Consider the following 14,065-nt stretch of genomic DNA (forward strand, 5'->3'; position numbering starts at 1 on the left):
GAAAAAAGTAAGCACAGGTTCCATGATATTTCCCCTCTGTCGTGAGCAAGAGTGGGGGTTCTGAAGTCATGAGAATACGTGAATGCTGGTCTACAGGTTCCATGATATTTCCCCTCTATCGTGAGCAGGAGTGGGGGTTCTGAAGTCATGAGAATATGTGAATGCTGGTCTGTGACTCTTGGCAGCTCTGACTCATCTTAGGGGTTCTCATCCCCACGGTCCAGTTGCTTCAGGCAGTGAGCTGGTTAACTGGAACACAGGTCTCCTCACATTGGGTTACAGTGTGTGGGAGACGGCTGGGCCCATGGCCCTGCTAAATACGTGCTGTGACATTTCCTTCAGCAACTTTCTGTTGCTTAGACTTGAAGTGGATGTGTGTGTGTTGTGAAAGGAAGGCACCCGAGATCTGAGGGGGTGCTGCACCACAGCCAGATCTGGGTTCGTGTCCTCTGCTCTTGCTTATGAGTATTAGTTTCTCTTCTTCAAATTAGGGGGATGTCACATGATCTCTCATGACCCCTGTGAGGATGAAGTAAGCTAATGCAAGTGAAAATACAAACTGCAGAGACATGTGCTAATATGTTTGATATTACATTTATGATGTCCTTGTCTTAACTTTTAAGGCAGAGATTCAAGGCTCTTTAATCCAGAATGGAGAAACCATAAATGTGTTAGAATGCTAATTAGATGCTTGAGGGTCCCCCAGGTTTGGAGGTGCCCTAGGGAGGGAGAAAGTAGAGGGTGCTAGGCAGCCAGGTAAGTGCAGGAGACCATCTTTCCTTTCCCCCTTATTTTAACCTTTTGGGTGTTCTGAGTGGGAAAGGTTCATTCCTTTTAGATGGATGTGGCTTTAAGACAGAAATGAATTTAAAGAGAAATTATACGGGGAAGTATTTTTTTCTTGAGTTTGAAATGCAGGGTGGAAGGGATGAGAAATACACCAGGGCAGGAGAACAGCCTTTGGGTGTAGTCTGTGTGCCTGGACTCTTAAACTGTGGTCTTGCGGATGGGTGTGGTACTCTTGCTTCCTCCATCATCAAGGAGTGAAGGACAGGGCCCTGCCCAACCTGAAGTGCTGTGGCTGTGGCTGTGGCCTCGCTCAGGGTGGTGTTGGAGCAAGAGGCTTTCCCGAGGGCGAAGTCGGCCTGGTTTAAACATGATTTTTATACCCTCAGATCAGGCAGCAGATGGAAGAACAGGTTGCCCAGAAATCCTCTGAACTGGAGCAGTATTTGCAGCGGGTCCGGGAGCTGGAAGACATGTACCTAAAGCTGCAGGAGGCTCTCGAGGATGAGAGACAGGCTCGGCAAGATGAAGAGACTGTGCGGAAGCTACAGGCCAGGTGCGGATCAACTCATCCTCTGCTCTTTGTGTGCCCTGCCTGGGCTCATACACTTTCTAGGAAGCACTGACTCTGCTGGAGAGGGAAGAGTCTCTGCCAGATGGGAGGGACCCTGGAGGCTTATCTGGCTGGGCTCTTTATTCCCCATCTCCCCCGGGAAACCCTTGCTTCTGTGGCTAATGACAGGCCGTGTATCTATTTCAGAGTAGTCAGATGGATGTGTTTGGTGCGGTTCCCTTAGTCAGATTCTAGAATGTCCGTGGAGCCAGCATCAGCCCTGATGAGAATCTGGTTTCTTCCACATGTTCCAGACCTGAGAAGGCCCTCGTGTGGAGGCAGGGGCCTGTTAGGCCAGAGCTGCAGCCACTTTGGGGGACAGTGAGGAACTGAGCAGTTTCCATTTGGTCTTTCAGGATTGGTGACATTCCTTACATAATTCTTAGTTTCAGAAATTCTTGAAACAGATTTTTTTTTCCCCCTTAGACCTTTTAAAGTCAGGTTTACTATGTATGATGGTCGTGATCTTGGATGAGAACTCTCACTTTTGACTCAGTAGGAGGGACGAAATTGAATGAAGACCCCAAAGAGCAAATGTCAGCTGCCATCTCCCAGTTTCTAACTTGCTTCCCCATTAGCTGTCCTTGAGATGTCGCGTCAGGGGTTGCAGCACTAACCACCGTTGCCCCGTAGCCGCAGCTGATTAGTGCAGGCACACCTCACGCCATTGTAGGAGCGGGTGTGGGATGAGCTGGGATAGATTTTCCATGGCTGCATCCACACGTGGAGCTGCAAGAGGTGTTTGTTTAATCTTCAGGTAGGAAGAGAGAAAGAAAGGCTTGTTACGCACGTTGCCAAAAATGACTTCAAAAACAAATTAGGTGTTGAAATGTTTGATTCTGTTAAGGAAAAATTATCTTCTAATAGAAGATCGAATGCTTTACACATCGCTTGGAACATACGGGTCCCACAAGTGCGTGTTCATCGTGGTGTTAGCCAGGGTCTAGGGACCTTCACCCGCTTGCCGTTGGGCAGTGGCAGTGGCACTGTACAGTTGTGATCTTAGCACACCGTCCGCTGCATGGGAAGGTTTGGTCCCGTGCGACTTCCGAAGAGAGACGTTCTAGGGACGTTAGGTATTTTTGACCCGCGTCATTTGTGATGTGTTGAGTTTATAGGTTGCCCTTGTGTAGAGAATTCACAGATGAGATGCAATATGTATTTACTTCTCTGAAGCTGTGAGGGAGATTAATTATGACATGGCAGAGATCAGATCATAAAGGGAACCAGGTAACTCTAGAAATTTATTAAAGTATTAGTTACTTCATGTTTATAGAATGATGTTTTGAATAAGACAGTTTTGGATAATGGCAGTAATTTTTAATCAATAGTAAATATCAGAATCATTTACATAAAGCTTTGAAAAATGCACGTGTAAGGACTGTTCCAGATTTACGGTATCAAAATATCTGTGGATAGGAGCCCAGGCATGAGTATTTTATTTAAAAAGTTCTGGCTAGGGAATTCCCTGGGCTTCCATGATGGCGCAGTGGTAAAGAATCCGCCTGCCAAAGCAAGAGATTCAGATTTGATCCCTGGTCCAGGAAGATGCACCTGGAGAAAGAAATGGCAATGCACTCCCCAATTCTTGCCTGGAAAACCCCATGGACAAAGGAGCCCCGGGGGCTCTAGTGCCTGGGGTCACAAAGAGTCAGACACGACTTAGTGACTGAACAACAAGGGAATTTCCTGGTGATCCAGTGGTTAGGACTCTGCGCTTCCACTGCAGGGGGCACAAGTTTGATCCTTGGTCAGGGAAGTAAGATCTTGCATGTCTCATGGCATGGCCAAAAAAAGAAAAAGCTCTGACTAATTATTTTGTACACTCTAATCTCAGTAAATGGAAAAATGGTTTCAACTTGGTAAATGGAAATATAACTACTACATACAGCTCTGTACCAATAAGCTAAAATTACTACACAAAAACTAACTACTTTTTCTTGGTGTTTAAAGGCCATTTTAGGCATTTTACTATTCTGTTTTTAACTTCGATTTTGGAACTTGAAAGGGACAGACCTACGCCCTCTAGTGGTCTTTTTTTTTTTTTTTTTTTTTTTAGTGGTCATTTTTTAAAGTGTGGTGAGTCCATATCTTTTCCAAAGTCACTAGAGGCTGGGCCTGATTCAGAGGGACATTTTGTCAGACTGACCAAGAGGGCTTTCTCCTTGCTCCCACTCTTCAGGGTACCCTTTGTGGGTAAAAGGTCAAAGGAAATCATCATGGAGTTGGGATAGAAACGTTTAAGTCTAGCACTAATGAACTGAAAAGCTGAAAAAACTTCAATTTTAATGGAAAAACAAAAAACCCTAAACAAGAAGACCCAGGTGGCTCAAGTCAAAGTTCCTGTATTTAAACGACTCGCGATTAAAAAGTACCTCTGGGGAAACTTAAGACACTGACAGAGGAGGGCCCGTCCACTGGAAGAACAGCGAGGTGCCAAATGTTCCGAGAGTGCCTTGCTGTTGCTCAGAGCTGGGACAGAGGTCAACTGAAAAGCCCTCTGTATACACCCTGCAGCTAAGCTTATGTTTCATGACTGAGCACACACGCACCTCAGTGAGCTGTAACGTAATCTTCGCTGGGGGTGTGTATCCAGGGCTTTGTAGTTGACCTCTGTCCTAGCTCTGAGCAACAGCAAGGCACTCTCGGAACATTTGGCATCTCGCTGTTCTTCCAGTGGACGGGCCCTCCTCTGTCAGTGTCTTAAGTTTCCCCAGAGGTACTTTTAATCGCGAATCGTTTAAATACAAGGACTTTGACTTGAACCATCTGGGTCTTCTCGTTTTGGGTTTTTCCATTAAAATTGAAGTGGTGTTGCTGTTTTTTAATGTGTAATCCTTAAGGTTATCTAGCCTCTTCTGAGTGGAACTCAGAAGGAAACTGTTCATTTACCATTTGGACAGCTCAATTATTGGAAACTTCTTGAGACTGAGCCATAGGCTGCCCCATTATAACTTCCACCCACTGAATTTTTATGTTTGTAAGGCCTGGGAGCACACTTTGGTCAGGTCTGTATCCCCAGCAACAGGTGCATTGTCTGGCACATGGTAAGTACCCACGGAATCTTTTTTGAATGGGTGGATCCAAGTTCTACTCTTGGGGCCATATGGAACAGCAGTCCACACAGTAATAGATGGCCCCGGACTGAGGATCTGGGTTTGATTCCCAGCCATTGTACTGTCTAGTCGTGTAATTTTTAGACAAGTTACTTCACGACTTTCAGCCTTCAGTTCCTTATCTGTAATAAGCTCATAGGGTTGTTGTGAAGGCTGAAGAGGGTGGTGCTTGCAGAGTTTAATGTCTGGATTTGATAGTCATCGGAATTTGTTGGTTTCTGTTCCTTTATATCTCATTTGCAGATGGAGAAGAAATGTAATGTATAGAATATCAAAATAAGCATTCAAAAAAGATGTTGACAGGCTGGAATGCTGGTTTTAGAGCAAGAAGATAATTTAAAGTATCAACAGAGCAAGTACAGGATCCAGGAGACTTGGCTTAAAAGCAATTCATTTGAAAAGGTTCAGGGTTTTACTTCTCTGATGTAATTGATTGCCAAAAACCTCATATACTCATATACTCTCAGGCAGTCTTCATGAGCATTCAGAGCAAATGAGCTAATAGTCCCATCATAACAATATGAGCTGACATTTATTCAATACTAACAATGCGGTAGGCATGGTTCTAAGAACCACCTACATTATCACATCTAGTGGATCAGCAAACCTTTGATGGTGGGAGTAGTTCCTAGTGGGGCTACCCAGGTGGCGCTGGTGGTATAGAATCTGCCTGCTATTGTAAGAGATGCAAGAGATTTGGGTTCATTTCCTGGGTTGGGAAGATCCCCTGGAGTAGGAAATGGCAACCTACTCCAGTATTCTTCCCTGGAAAAACCCATGTCCAGGGGAGCCTGGCGGGCTGCAGTCTATGGGGTTGCAAAGAGTCAGACATGACTGAACATACACAAACACACACACGCACGTAGTTCCTATTCCTTTTTCATAAATGAAGAAATTGAGGTACAGAGAGGTTCGTCTTTAGTCAGGAGTCCTATTTGCAAACCAAAAAAACCCAACTTGGGTTAGCTAAAGCAATCAAAGTGTTTTTTTGGAAGGTTCTTGAGAAATTCACCAATTCCTCAGAAAGGCAGGTGGCCAGGCCCTGAACACAGGCAGGAACCAAGGGAGGCTGAGCAGACCAAACAAGGCCATGGGACAAGCCCAGGGAGGATGTCACTGATGCAGATGTTGGCACCATGGGTTTGTCAGTCAGTTGTCCCCATTGCTTCTGCCATCACTCAACACTGCATGTTGCTACCACCAGCAAGATAAACTCTCCACTGTCTCTGCTCTCGTGAGTCAGTGGTTTCACGAAGTTCTAGGAGTGACAGCTGCTTAGCCAAGCCCAGCTTCCACTGCACCCCAGCTTGCCGGGGCAGAAGGGCAGGGGCTGTGACTTCTGTGTTGGGAGACGGACCCCGTTTTTCATCAAGACATTCCTGGACACGTGAAGGGGATTCAGTGCTGGGCAGCCTCACCTTCTGCAATATCCCTTGCCCTCCAGACTTTGACCACCAGGATGAAGAAACAGATCTTCCAGTCTCGTTCACTGGTGTATCTCCCATGTCTAGGAAAGCACATGGATGGTGTATAGCATACACACTCTGGTTAGCCCCTGGTGGCAGGGTAGTGTTCACTGCGATGTCACATCCAAGAGACGACTCAGAGGGAGCACACTGGCCCTTTGTGGAACCCGAGGGAGGAGATAGGAGATAGTTGAGAAAGAACTTTTAAGGATCAAGGCTGCCCAGAAATAAACTGACCCAGGTTGTGAAGCAGTGGCCCATCACACACGGTCGGAGGCCACCCTGTAGGATGTCGCTGAGGGAATTCTTACAGTGGTGCAGGATTGGGGTGTCAGATAGTGGCTGTAGAGGCTGTCACTTTATTTCTGCTGCTGTTGGCTTTAGACGTGCAAATGCTCTTAGGCAGCAGTAACTGGCCTGCTGTGGGGTTTGTTACATAATTCTGACGATTGAGCCAGTAGACGTGCGTCCTGTCCTGGGCTGGCATCTAACCACATTGTCTACACTTGGGGTACAAGTTAGTTTATTTATTAAATACCTGCTTAACCTGGGATATCCTCCGATAGGTAGCCTGTTATTAAAAGATAACATTTTGAAGTCACGTGGGCCTGGGTTGAAATCCATTGCTTACCTGTGCGTCATACTTTGAAACCCTTTGACTTCATCTGCAGGGACAATAACACGGTGTTATTGTGATGACAATAACACGGTGTTATTGTGATGACAATAACACCGTGTTATTGTGATAACAATAATACGGAATTCTGGGGGAATCACAGGAACAAAGGTAGAGCCTGACCTGTAGTGCTCGGTCAGTAGCTGGCGTCTGCTTCCTCTGGCTTTTGTCAGCTCCTCCTCCTCTGCCTTTGTTGGTGTGCCAGCTTTTCCCTTGGTGATAGGTTTCTGCTAGATAAAAAAGTGTTTTAATGTTGTAGCAACCAGCAGATTTCAACACTCAGCCTGCCACCTGCCTGTCAGGTGGATGACCTGGTCCAGGTCACCTACCCTTGGTGCCTCACTTTCTTCATCTCTGAACTGAATAATAATAGTACGTAAGCCTATTGTGAAGATCAGTTGAAAAAATGCACTTCTTTCTTGGCCCATTAAGCCTTCAGTACATGTTATTTTTAATTTTTTTTTTTTTCATAAAAGGGTGAAACAGAGCTTGGAGCAGACCCGTGGGTCACCTTACCCACAAATCTGGGCCTCTCTGGCTCCTGGGTTCCTTTTTGTGAGAAGAGAGGTGGTTGGATGACCTCCCGGCTCCTCTGAGGCTCCGCTGTGCTTTGTCATCTTCTGGGTCGGGTGCGGTCACCCTGAGCTCTCTGTATTGCAGGCTGCTGGAGGAAGAGTCGTCCAAGAGGGCGGAGCTGGAGAAGTGGCATCTGGAGCAGCAGCAGGCCATTCAGACCACGGAAGCGGAGAAGCAGGAGCTGGAGAACCAGCGTGTCATCAAAGAGCAGGCCCTCCAGGAAGCCTTGGAGCAGCTGCAGCAGCTCGAGCTCGAGCGGAAACAGGCACTTGAGCAGTACGAGGTCATTACGCCCATCCCTGCAAATATGTGCATTTAAATTCTTAAACATTTAAAAACAAGAGAATATTTATTTGCTCTGCCATAAAAAGCTGTGTGAGGATGTTGCTTAGCTGTAAGTGAGGGTTTTTCACAGGCGATGAGGTATAACAGTTGGAATTCAATCGGGAGACTGAAACCACACAGTACTTTGAACAAGGAAGGTTTAATATAATCAGCTATTAACTACAACAGAGGATTACCTACTGAGCAGCCAAAAAACTCTTAAGAATACAGGAAGAGCAGACACAGGAAGCAGCCACTGCCCCCACCCCCACCCCGGCTGGGACAGAGCACGCAGGCAAGGAACACACACTCTGCTCTATAAGCCCAGTGCTAGGATCCAGTCCTCCTTGGGGAGGGCATGGCCTTGGCCCCTGGACGGCAGGAAAGCCCAACGAAGCACTGTGACGGGGAAGCTACCCTCTGGGGCACTGGTGGCAGCTGCCCACAGGGGAGGTGCCGCTGAAACCCACTAGATGGACACTGTGGGTGTCCCACGTGCCACAGGAGCTGCTGAGATGAGCACAGTGGAACCTGGAGGCAAAGCCCCCGCCTCTTCCAGTGTCCTGCCAGCTCCTCCACTGACGAAGCTTACGTGGGGCCTGCTGGCGAGGGTCACAGGCAGGACAGCGAAGGGTGGATTTGGAGTCGAGAGGCAGTAAGGCGTCACTGGCACAGGAGTATCTTATACATCATCTGTAATTAGTGTGAATTAGGTCCTCGGGGGACCTCGGGCAGGTTATTTAACTGCTCTGAATCCTAGTCTCCACCTGTGTACCATGAGGGTAATAATAGCCCATGTTTCTGTGGCTGGAATGACTTAATGAGATAATCCACAGGCATGGAGCAAGTGCCCAATCAGTGTTATTTGGCTCTTAAACTACCTGTGTGTTTGCAGAGTCTCAAGTCTGCTCTTGTTCCAGGGAGTTAAAAAGAAGCTAGAGATGGCAGCTAAGATGACCAAGAGCTGGAAGGACAAAGTGGCCCATCATGAAGGATTAATTCGATTGATAGAACCAGGTAACACACTCTCTGAAGTAATCAGATATTTAGTCAGTTTTTCTCTTTTATTTGTGTACTTGAATTGTGCTAAAAAAAGACTTTCTTAGCCCAAATATACAGGAACCCAGCTCTTTGCAATAAACTTTTCTTGAATTTCTTTTGCTTTCTGATAGATGAGAAGGCCTGTTTAATTCCCTTTGTGTACATCTTCTGATGGTTTTGCCTCCTATGACCTTTATGGATATTCCTCAGAAAAGAAAATAAAGTAGAAAAATGTCTTGTCTATAGAAAAATGATAATGTTAATTGAAGAATATAAGACCTTGTATGTTTGATGCGTGTTTGTCTCTTAGGTTCAAAAAATGCTCACTTGATCACTAACTGGGGCCCGGCAGCTTTCACCCAGGCAGAACTTGAGGAACGACAGAAGAGCTGGAAAGAAAAGAAGACCACAGAGTGAGCTGTCATTACGTCAGCTGTGTGGGTTGCAAGCATAGCTGCAGAACTTTATGCTAAAGACAGAAGGCCCTGGCTTTTCTGCTTCTAATCCAGTGCCTCCTGTGGGGTCAGTATACTAAAGAAGCCTTCTTATTTATCTGCCAATAAGGAAGGGCTTACCTGAAAAGAAAAAAAAAAAAAAAAAGTCAACATTGTCAGGCTCTTTATTTACTCTTTCTTTGAAAACCTCAGCTTCTGAAAATTCCCTTCAGCTCCCTCAGATTCTTTTCGGAGGCGGCGGTGCACAGACAGCCCAGTGGCGTGTGCCCAGGAGCCGGGAGGCGCTCAGGTCACTGGGTATCGGAACCTCTGTGGGCTGGGGCTGTTGTTTTTCCAGCAGCGTATTTCCTCCTCCGCGTGCTTGTTTCTAAACTAAGTCGGCCACCCTGCTTACCGTGGTCCGCGGTGGACGCGGACGCCTCTGACCACGGCTGCTCAGCTGGAAAAGGCCCTTCTCCTGGACGTGGGCCTCGCTCGGACTGAGGGCTTGCCATTCTTGCCTTCGGTTGTGCAGGTTTAATGCCGCGTGAGCGATTGGCATCTAGCTCCAGAGACACCGTCTCAAGGGAGCAGAAGTCTTTAATAATGCTTTGGCTGAGATAGATACTTCAGAATCAAAGATAACACAGAGAGGAGCTAAGTGAATCCCATTCAGAATGATGTTTTGATACTAACTGAATTCTTCCTAATATTTAAAATGGTTTCAACCATCCACGTGCTGGCAGACCCCTCGGTTTTACGTTTGTAGTTACTGTACAGAACATCTCTGGTGTGTGTGAATGCTTGTCCTAATCAGACCTTTGCCTTAATAAACAGCAATATGATCATTCCTAGAAATTACACATGAAAAAAGTTTTTAAAATGTATTTTTGTGATGTGCTATGTTGAGAGGGAACAAAATATTTATAATTTTCAAACATTCTTACCTAAATATTGTACAATGTAATATGCTGAACCTTCTTAATTTTTTGGCTAATTTTCTAAGATATGTTAAAACTGTTTTGTATGGTTCTTGTTTGTTTTAGTCAAATGGAGTCGATAAGAAAATAAAAAAATATGGGAAGACCATACATTTTAAGCTGTCTGATTTAACGGAACAGGAGGGTAAGGTTGTGTGTATGTGTGCATGTTTCCATATAATGAGGTGAACTTGGATTTAGGGACACTTCCTGAAATACTGGATTTGCAGTTTGTAGCCCCCAAACCGACACTGTCACGAAGTTAGCTATGGCCTCGAGTTTGCCGCTTGAGTCACTGATGTGGGAAACCATGGTGGATGCGTCAGCTTACAAGCGGGAACTCACACGGATAATTTCTCCCTCGTCCTCGCTATTCCTCCAAATCCTCTTGCCTCTGCTTTCCCGAATTTTCTTTTCTGCCTCTCCTGTTTTTCTTTCAGTTTTTACCAGAGTAAACAGTGTGGGTTTTTTTGTTTTTGTTTTACACGGTTGCCAAGATTAAAAAATGCCTTTTGTGGATTAAGCAGGCCCACTCAGTGCAGCCTGATCATGTCTTGGAAAGCTGAAATGTGGAGGGGCAGTGTCTGGAGACATTTTTGGTGGTCACTACTGGGAGTGTTCCTGGCATCTAGAGGGTAGAAGCCAGAGATGTTGCTATATACCCTGCAATTCATGGGACGGTCCTTGTAACAAAGAATTACCTGGCCTGATAAACATTCTCTGCAGAAAGGCACGTTCTGGTCCAGAACAGAATAGGCTCTTGGCGTCAGGGTTTCCCTAGGAGGGGTGTCAGGAGTTGACCTCGTTGGTGTAAGTAGAATGCATGTTCGAGGACAGCGGCCGGGTGCTCGGTGAGCGGGCAGAGGGCGGGAGCCGAGGCCGCCCCGTGTGGGGCGTTGTGCTTCAGAGGCTCTGTAAAGGCCCTTTCCGCTTACGTGCCCGGGGAGTTGCTTTGTATATGCTTTAAAGTCTTCCTAGGATCCAGGCTGCTGAGGCGGGAAATGTAAAGCTGCCATGACCTTGAGTGTGGGGAGGGGCTGTCGGAACCATTTCAGCAGCTGGGGAGGAATGAGTGTGCAGATTTATGGCCCGGCTGGTAATGTCCCTCGCAGAGCACCGGTGCCTGTTCCACTTGGCACAGCCTCCATCGTGCCTCCACAGCCGTGCCAGCAAGTCACAGCTGTCCTGGCAGAGCAGAGATGGGTTGACGTCAGGCCACGGGGAGTGGGAAAGAGGTGCGGCCCAGCTTTTACCAGATCAGAGTAGGGCCTCAGCATTGACTGCAAGAATCAGTATTAGGAGTACTTTAAGGTCCATCTATTTCTTTCCTCTTGCTCTTCCCTCTACTTCCTTCTGTATTTTTATATTCACTTTGAGACCCATAAAAGTCACCCCTCAACTTAGGAAGCAAAATGGTGATATCTCCTCATGCTAGAGACAACACCGGCCCGCAGGCCAGTGGTCCCCCCAAGGGCAATGAGGCAGGTGTCCACAAGGAGACCCTGCAGGGGGTTCACTGCAGCTTCGTTCAGGATGACCCAAAGCAGCAGCAACCGCAGTGCCCATCAGCTGAAACAGATCTGTGGATGTGGTGTGTTCAGACAGGAATCCTACTGAGAGATGAATTTCACAGCAACGTGGATGAATTTCACAGACATTTTGTTGAACGAAGAAGCCAAACACAGAAAATACTGTTTGACCCCATTTATATTAATTTCTAGAACCGGCAGAGCTAATTTGCGGTTTTTGAAGTCAGAATTGTGGTTACCTGGGGGTGGAAAGGAAAGTTATTGACTGGAAAACAAGTGAACTTCTGGGATGCTGGAAATGGGTAGTGGTTACATAAGTAAAATATATCAGCGTTATACTCAAGATTTGTAGTTTGCTCTTTTGTACCTAGTGCCTCTAGAATGCTGGGCTGGCTAGTCCCTGGGGTCAGCTGGTCCAAAGCCCTCCCTTTGCAGAGAAGGACCTGGAAGGGGACCAACCACATCTACCCAGGAACAGCTGACCGTCTTCTAGGATGTGGTTCATGACGCCACCTGCCTCCTCTGGGTTCTTTAAATACATTTGATGTCACACGGTTTTATCGTGGTGTGTTTCTGTCTCCCACCACACAGCTGGTTCCGTGTCCCTGCATCACCCCTCTGGAGGAGTGGGCCCTGACCCCTTCTTGTCCTGTGCCCAGCTTCCACTGACCTTTCTGAGGTTGCTGAGTCTTTGCTCTTGGGGAGTGGGTAGGTCTGTGGCGGACACAATTCCATCCAGGGCTAGCCTCAGATTCCTCTTCCATGTCTACTACGTAGATGCAGCATACTGATTCTCGGGGTCGTTCACCCACAGGAATGAAGGCCTTTCTCCCTGTTTGTGTCCACCTCCTCAACAGCTGTCCTCAGGGCCCGGATGAGGGCCGGAGGACGTGATGAGTGGGAGACGGAAGCTTTGTCTAGCAGCCCCCACTCCAGTCAGCCCTGAGCCCCGCATCCTGCCCTTCTTCCCCATCTAAATCTCTCATTTCCTGTCCCAGGTCCCCCAGCCTCTTGCCCGCAGTCAACACTCTGCAGTCCATGATGGGTCTCTTGATTACAGGGTGTCTTAGGTGTTCCTCTTTGAGTTCATCCTGTGTGGGCTTCTCTGCACTTCCTGGACTTGGGTGACTCCTTTCCCAGGTTCGGGAAGTTTTCCGCTATTATCTCTTCAAGTATTTTCTCAGGCCCTTTCTCCTCCTGGGGCCACTCTGAGTACTGGTGCCCCCTGATGTCCCAGAGGTCGCTTAACTCTGCCTGTCTCCCCCTCACTTAGTTGTTCTTCTGGGGCTTTGTCTTGTTCCTTCTTTTCTAGGAGGCCCAGGCTAGTGCTGACTCACTGAAGGACAGAGTCAGGGTCCCAAAGGCTCTGGGGCTGCTGCCCACCCACTGGCAGGTGAAGCCAGGGCTTGGCGTTACTGGCAGGCAGAGCTGGTCCCTGGAGTCTGGCTGGAGGGCCAGGGATACTGGAGTTCATTTTAGATCATTTGCGGGGGGTGGAAGCAGTTCCTGACTCACTTGGGTAAGGGGCCTGGCGTGTCCTGAAGGTTGCGGTGGTCTGCTAGTAGACAGGGCCAGCCAGGGCCCAGTTGGGGCATTGCAGCTTTCTGCTTCTGGTGTCTGCCCCGATGGTGGGCAGGGCCGAGTCTGGAGGCAGCTGTGGGCTCTTTGGTCTTTAAGCAGCCCATTTGCTGGGCCATGTCTCCGCCCAGTTAGGTGCTTGGCTTGAGGCACCTGCAGGTTGTTAGGCTAATGAGCTGGAGGGAGATTTTCAAAATGCGGTCCCCTAGCCTCAGCCTCAGCCAGCGCCAGCGTCCACACAGTTCCTAAGAAGGGCTGCTGCCAGTGTCTGTCCTCAAGGTGCGCGGCAGCTGTGCCCCCGCCTTTCCAGGAGACTCTCCAAGACCAGCAGGTAGGTCTGGCCCAGGTGTCTATCACATTACTGCTTTTGCCCAGGTTCGCATGCGACTTTGTGAGCCCTCTGAGAGTGGAGTCTGTCTCCCTGGTCCCAAGAGGCTCCTGCAGTTAAGCCCCGCTGGTTCTTCAAAAGCCAAATATTTGGGGGGCTCCTGTTCCCAGTGCTGGACCCCTGGGGCTGTGGGGCCTGATTTGGGGCTCAGAACTCTTGCTCCTGTGGGAGAATCTTTGCAATGTAATTATTCTCCAGTTTGTGGGTCGCCCCCACCCCGGGTTGATGGGGTTTGATTATATCGTGAGTTTGTTGCTCCTACTTGTTTTGGTTGAATTAAGTTCTGTGGACCCTACTCGGGCCTAGCCTGGCTGAGGCTCTCGACTTTGGCAGGGTAGGGTTCTTTTTCTGTCGGGATTCAAGCAGCCAGCAATGAAACCAAAGTTGAAATTGACACAGCATAAGCTTTACTCAGTGGCCAAAAAAATGAAGAAGCAGGAATTAAGTTCACAAATCAACTTCTCACTCACCTGGCAAGAGGGATTAAATTATAGAGTAACAACAGAGGGAGGAGGAGTGGGACTGACTCTGGGGAGGCCTGTGCTTTAGTCTGTGGGG

General features: G+C 47.8%; 1 protein-coding gene and 1 long non-coding RNA gene across 3 annotated transcripts in view; both read left to right on the forward strand.

Annotated features, from left to right (window-relative positions):
• Positions 1-10,123, forward strand: part of SWAP70 (switching B cell complex subunit SWAP70) — a 150,141-nt gene extending 140,018 nt beyond the window's left edge. For both annotated transcript variants that reach the window (XM_027563251.1, XM_027563250.1), the window contains 4 exons: positions 1,176-1,342; positions 7,318-7,516; positions 8,478-8,574; positions 8,909-10,123. In XM_027563251.1, the coding sequence (XP_027419052.1) occupies positions 1,176-1,342; positions 7,318-7,516; positions 8,478-8,574; positions 8,909-9,015 (570 nt within the window). In that variant the 3' untranslated portion in view covers positions 9,016-10,123. The remainder of the gene's footprint in view (positions 1-1,175; positions 1,343-7,317; positions 7,517-8,477; positions 8,575-8,908) is intronic.
• Positions 10,124-13,263: 3,140 nt separating this feature from the next.
• The window catches only part of LOC113905669, a 57,823-nt gene continuing 57,021 nt past the window's right edge, over positions 13,264-14,065 (forward strand). Inside the window, exon 1 of the long non-coding RNA XR_003514701.1 lies at positions 13,264-13,450. This is a non-coding gene — a long non-coding RNA (uncharacterized LOC113905669). The remainder of the gene's footprint in view (positions 13,451-14,065) is intronic.

Source organism: Bos indicus x Bos taurus, chromosome 15, assembly GCF_003369695.1.
Source record: "Bos indicus x Bos taurus breed Angus x Brahman F1 hybrid chromosome 15, Bos_hybrid_MaternalHap_v2.0, whole genome shotgun sequence".
Taxonomy (NCBI): Eukaryota; Metazoa; Chordata; class Mammalia; order Artiodactyla; family Bovidae; genus Bos; species Bos indicus x Bos taurus.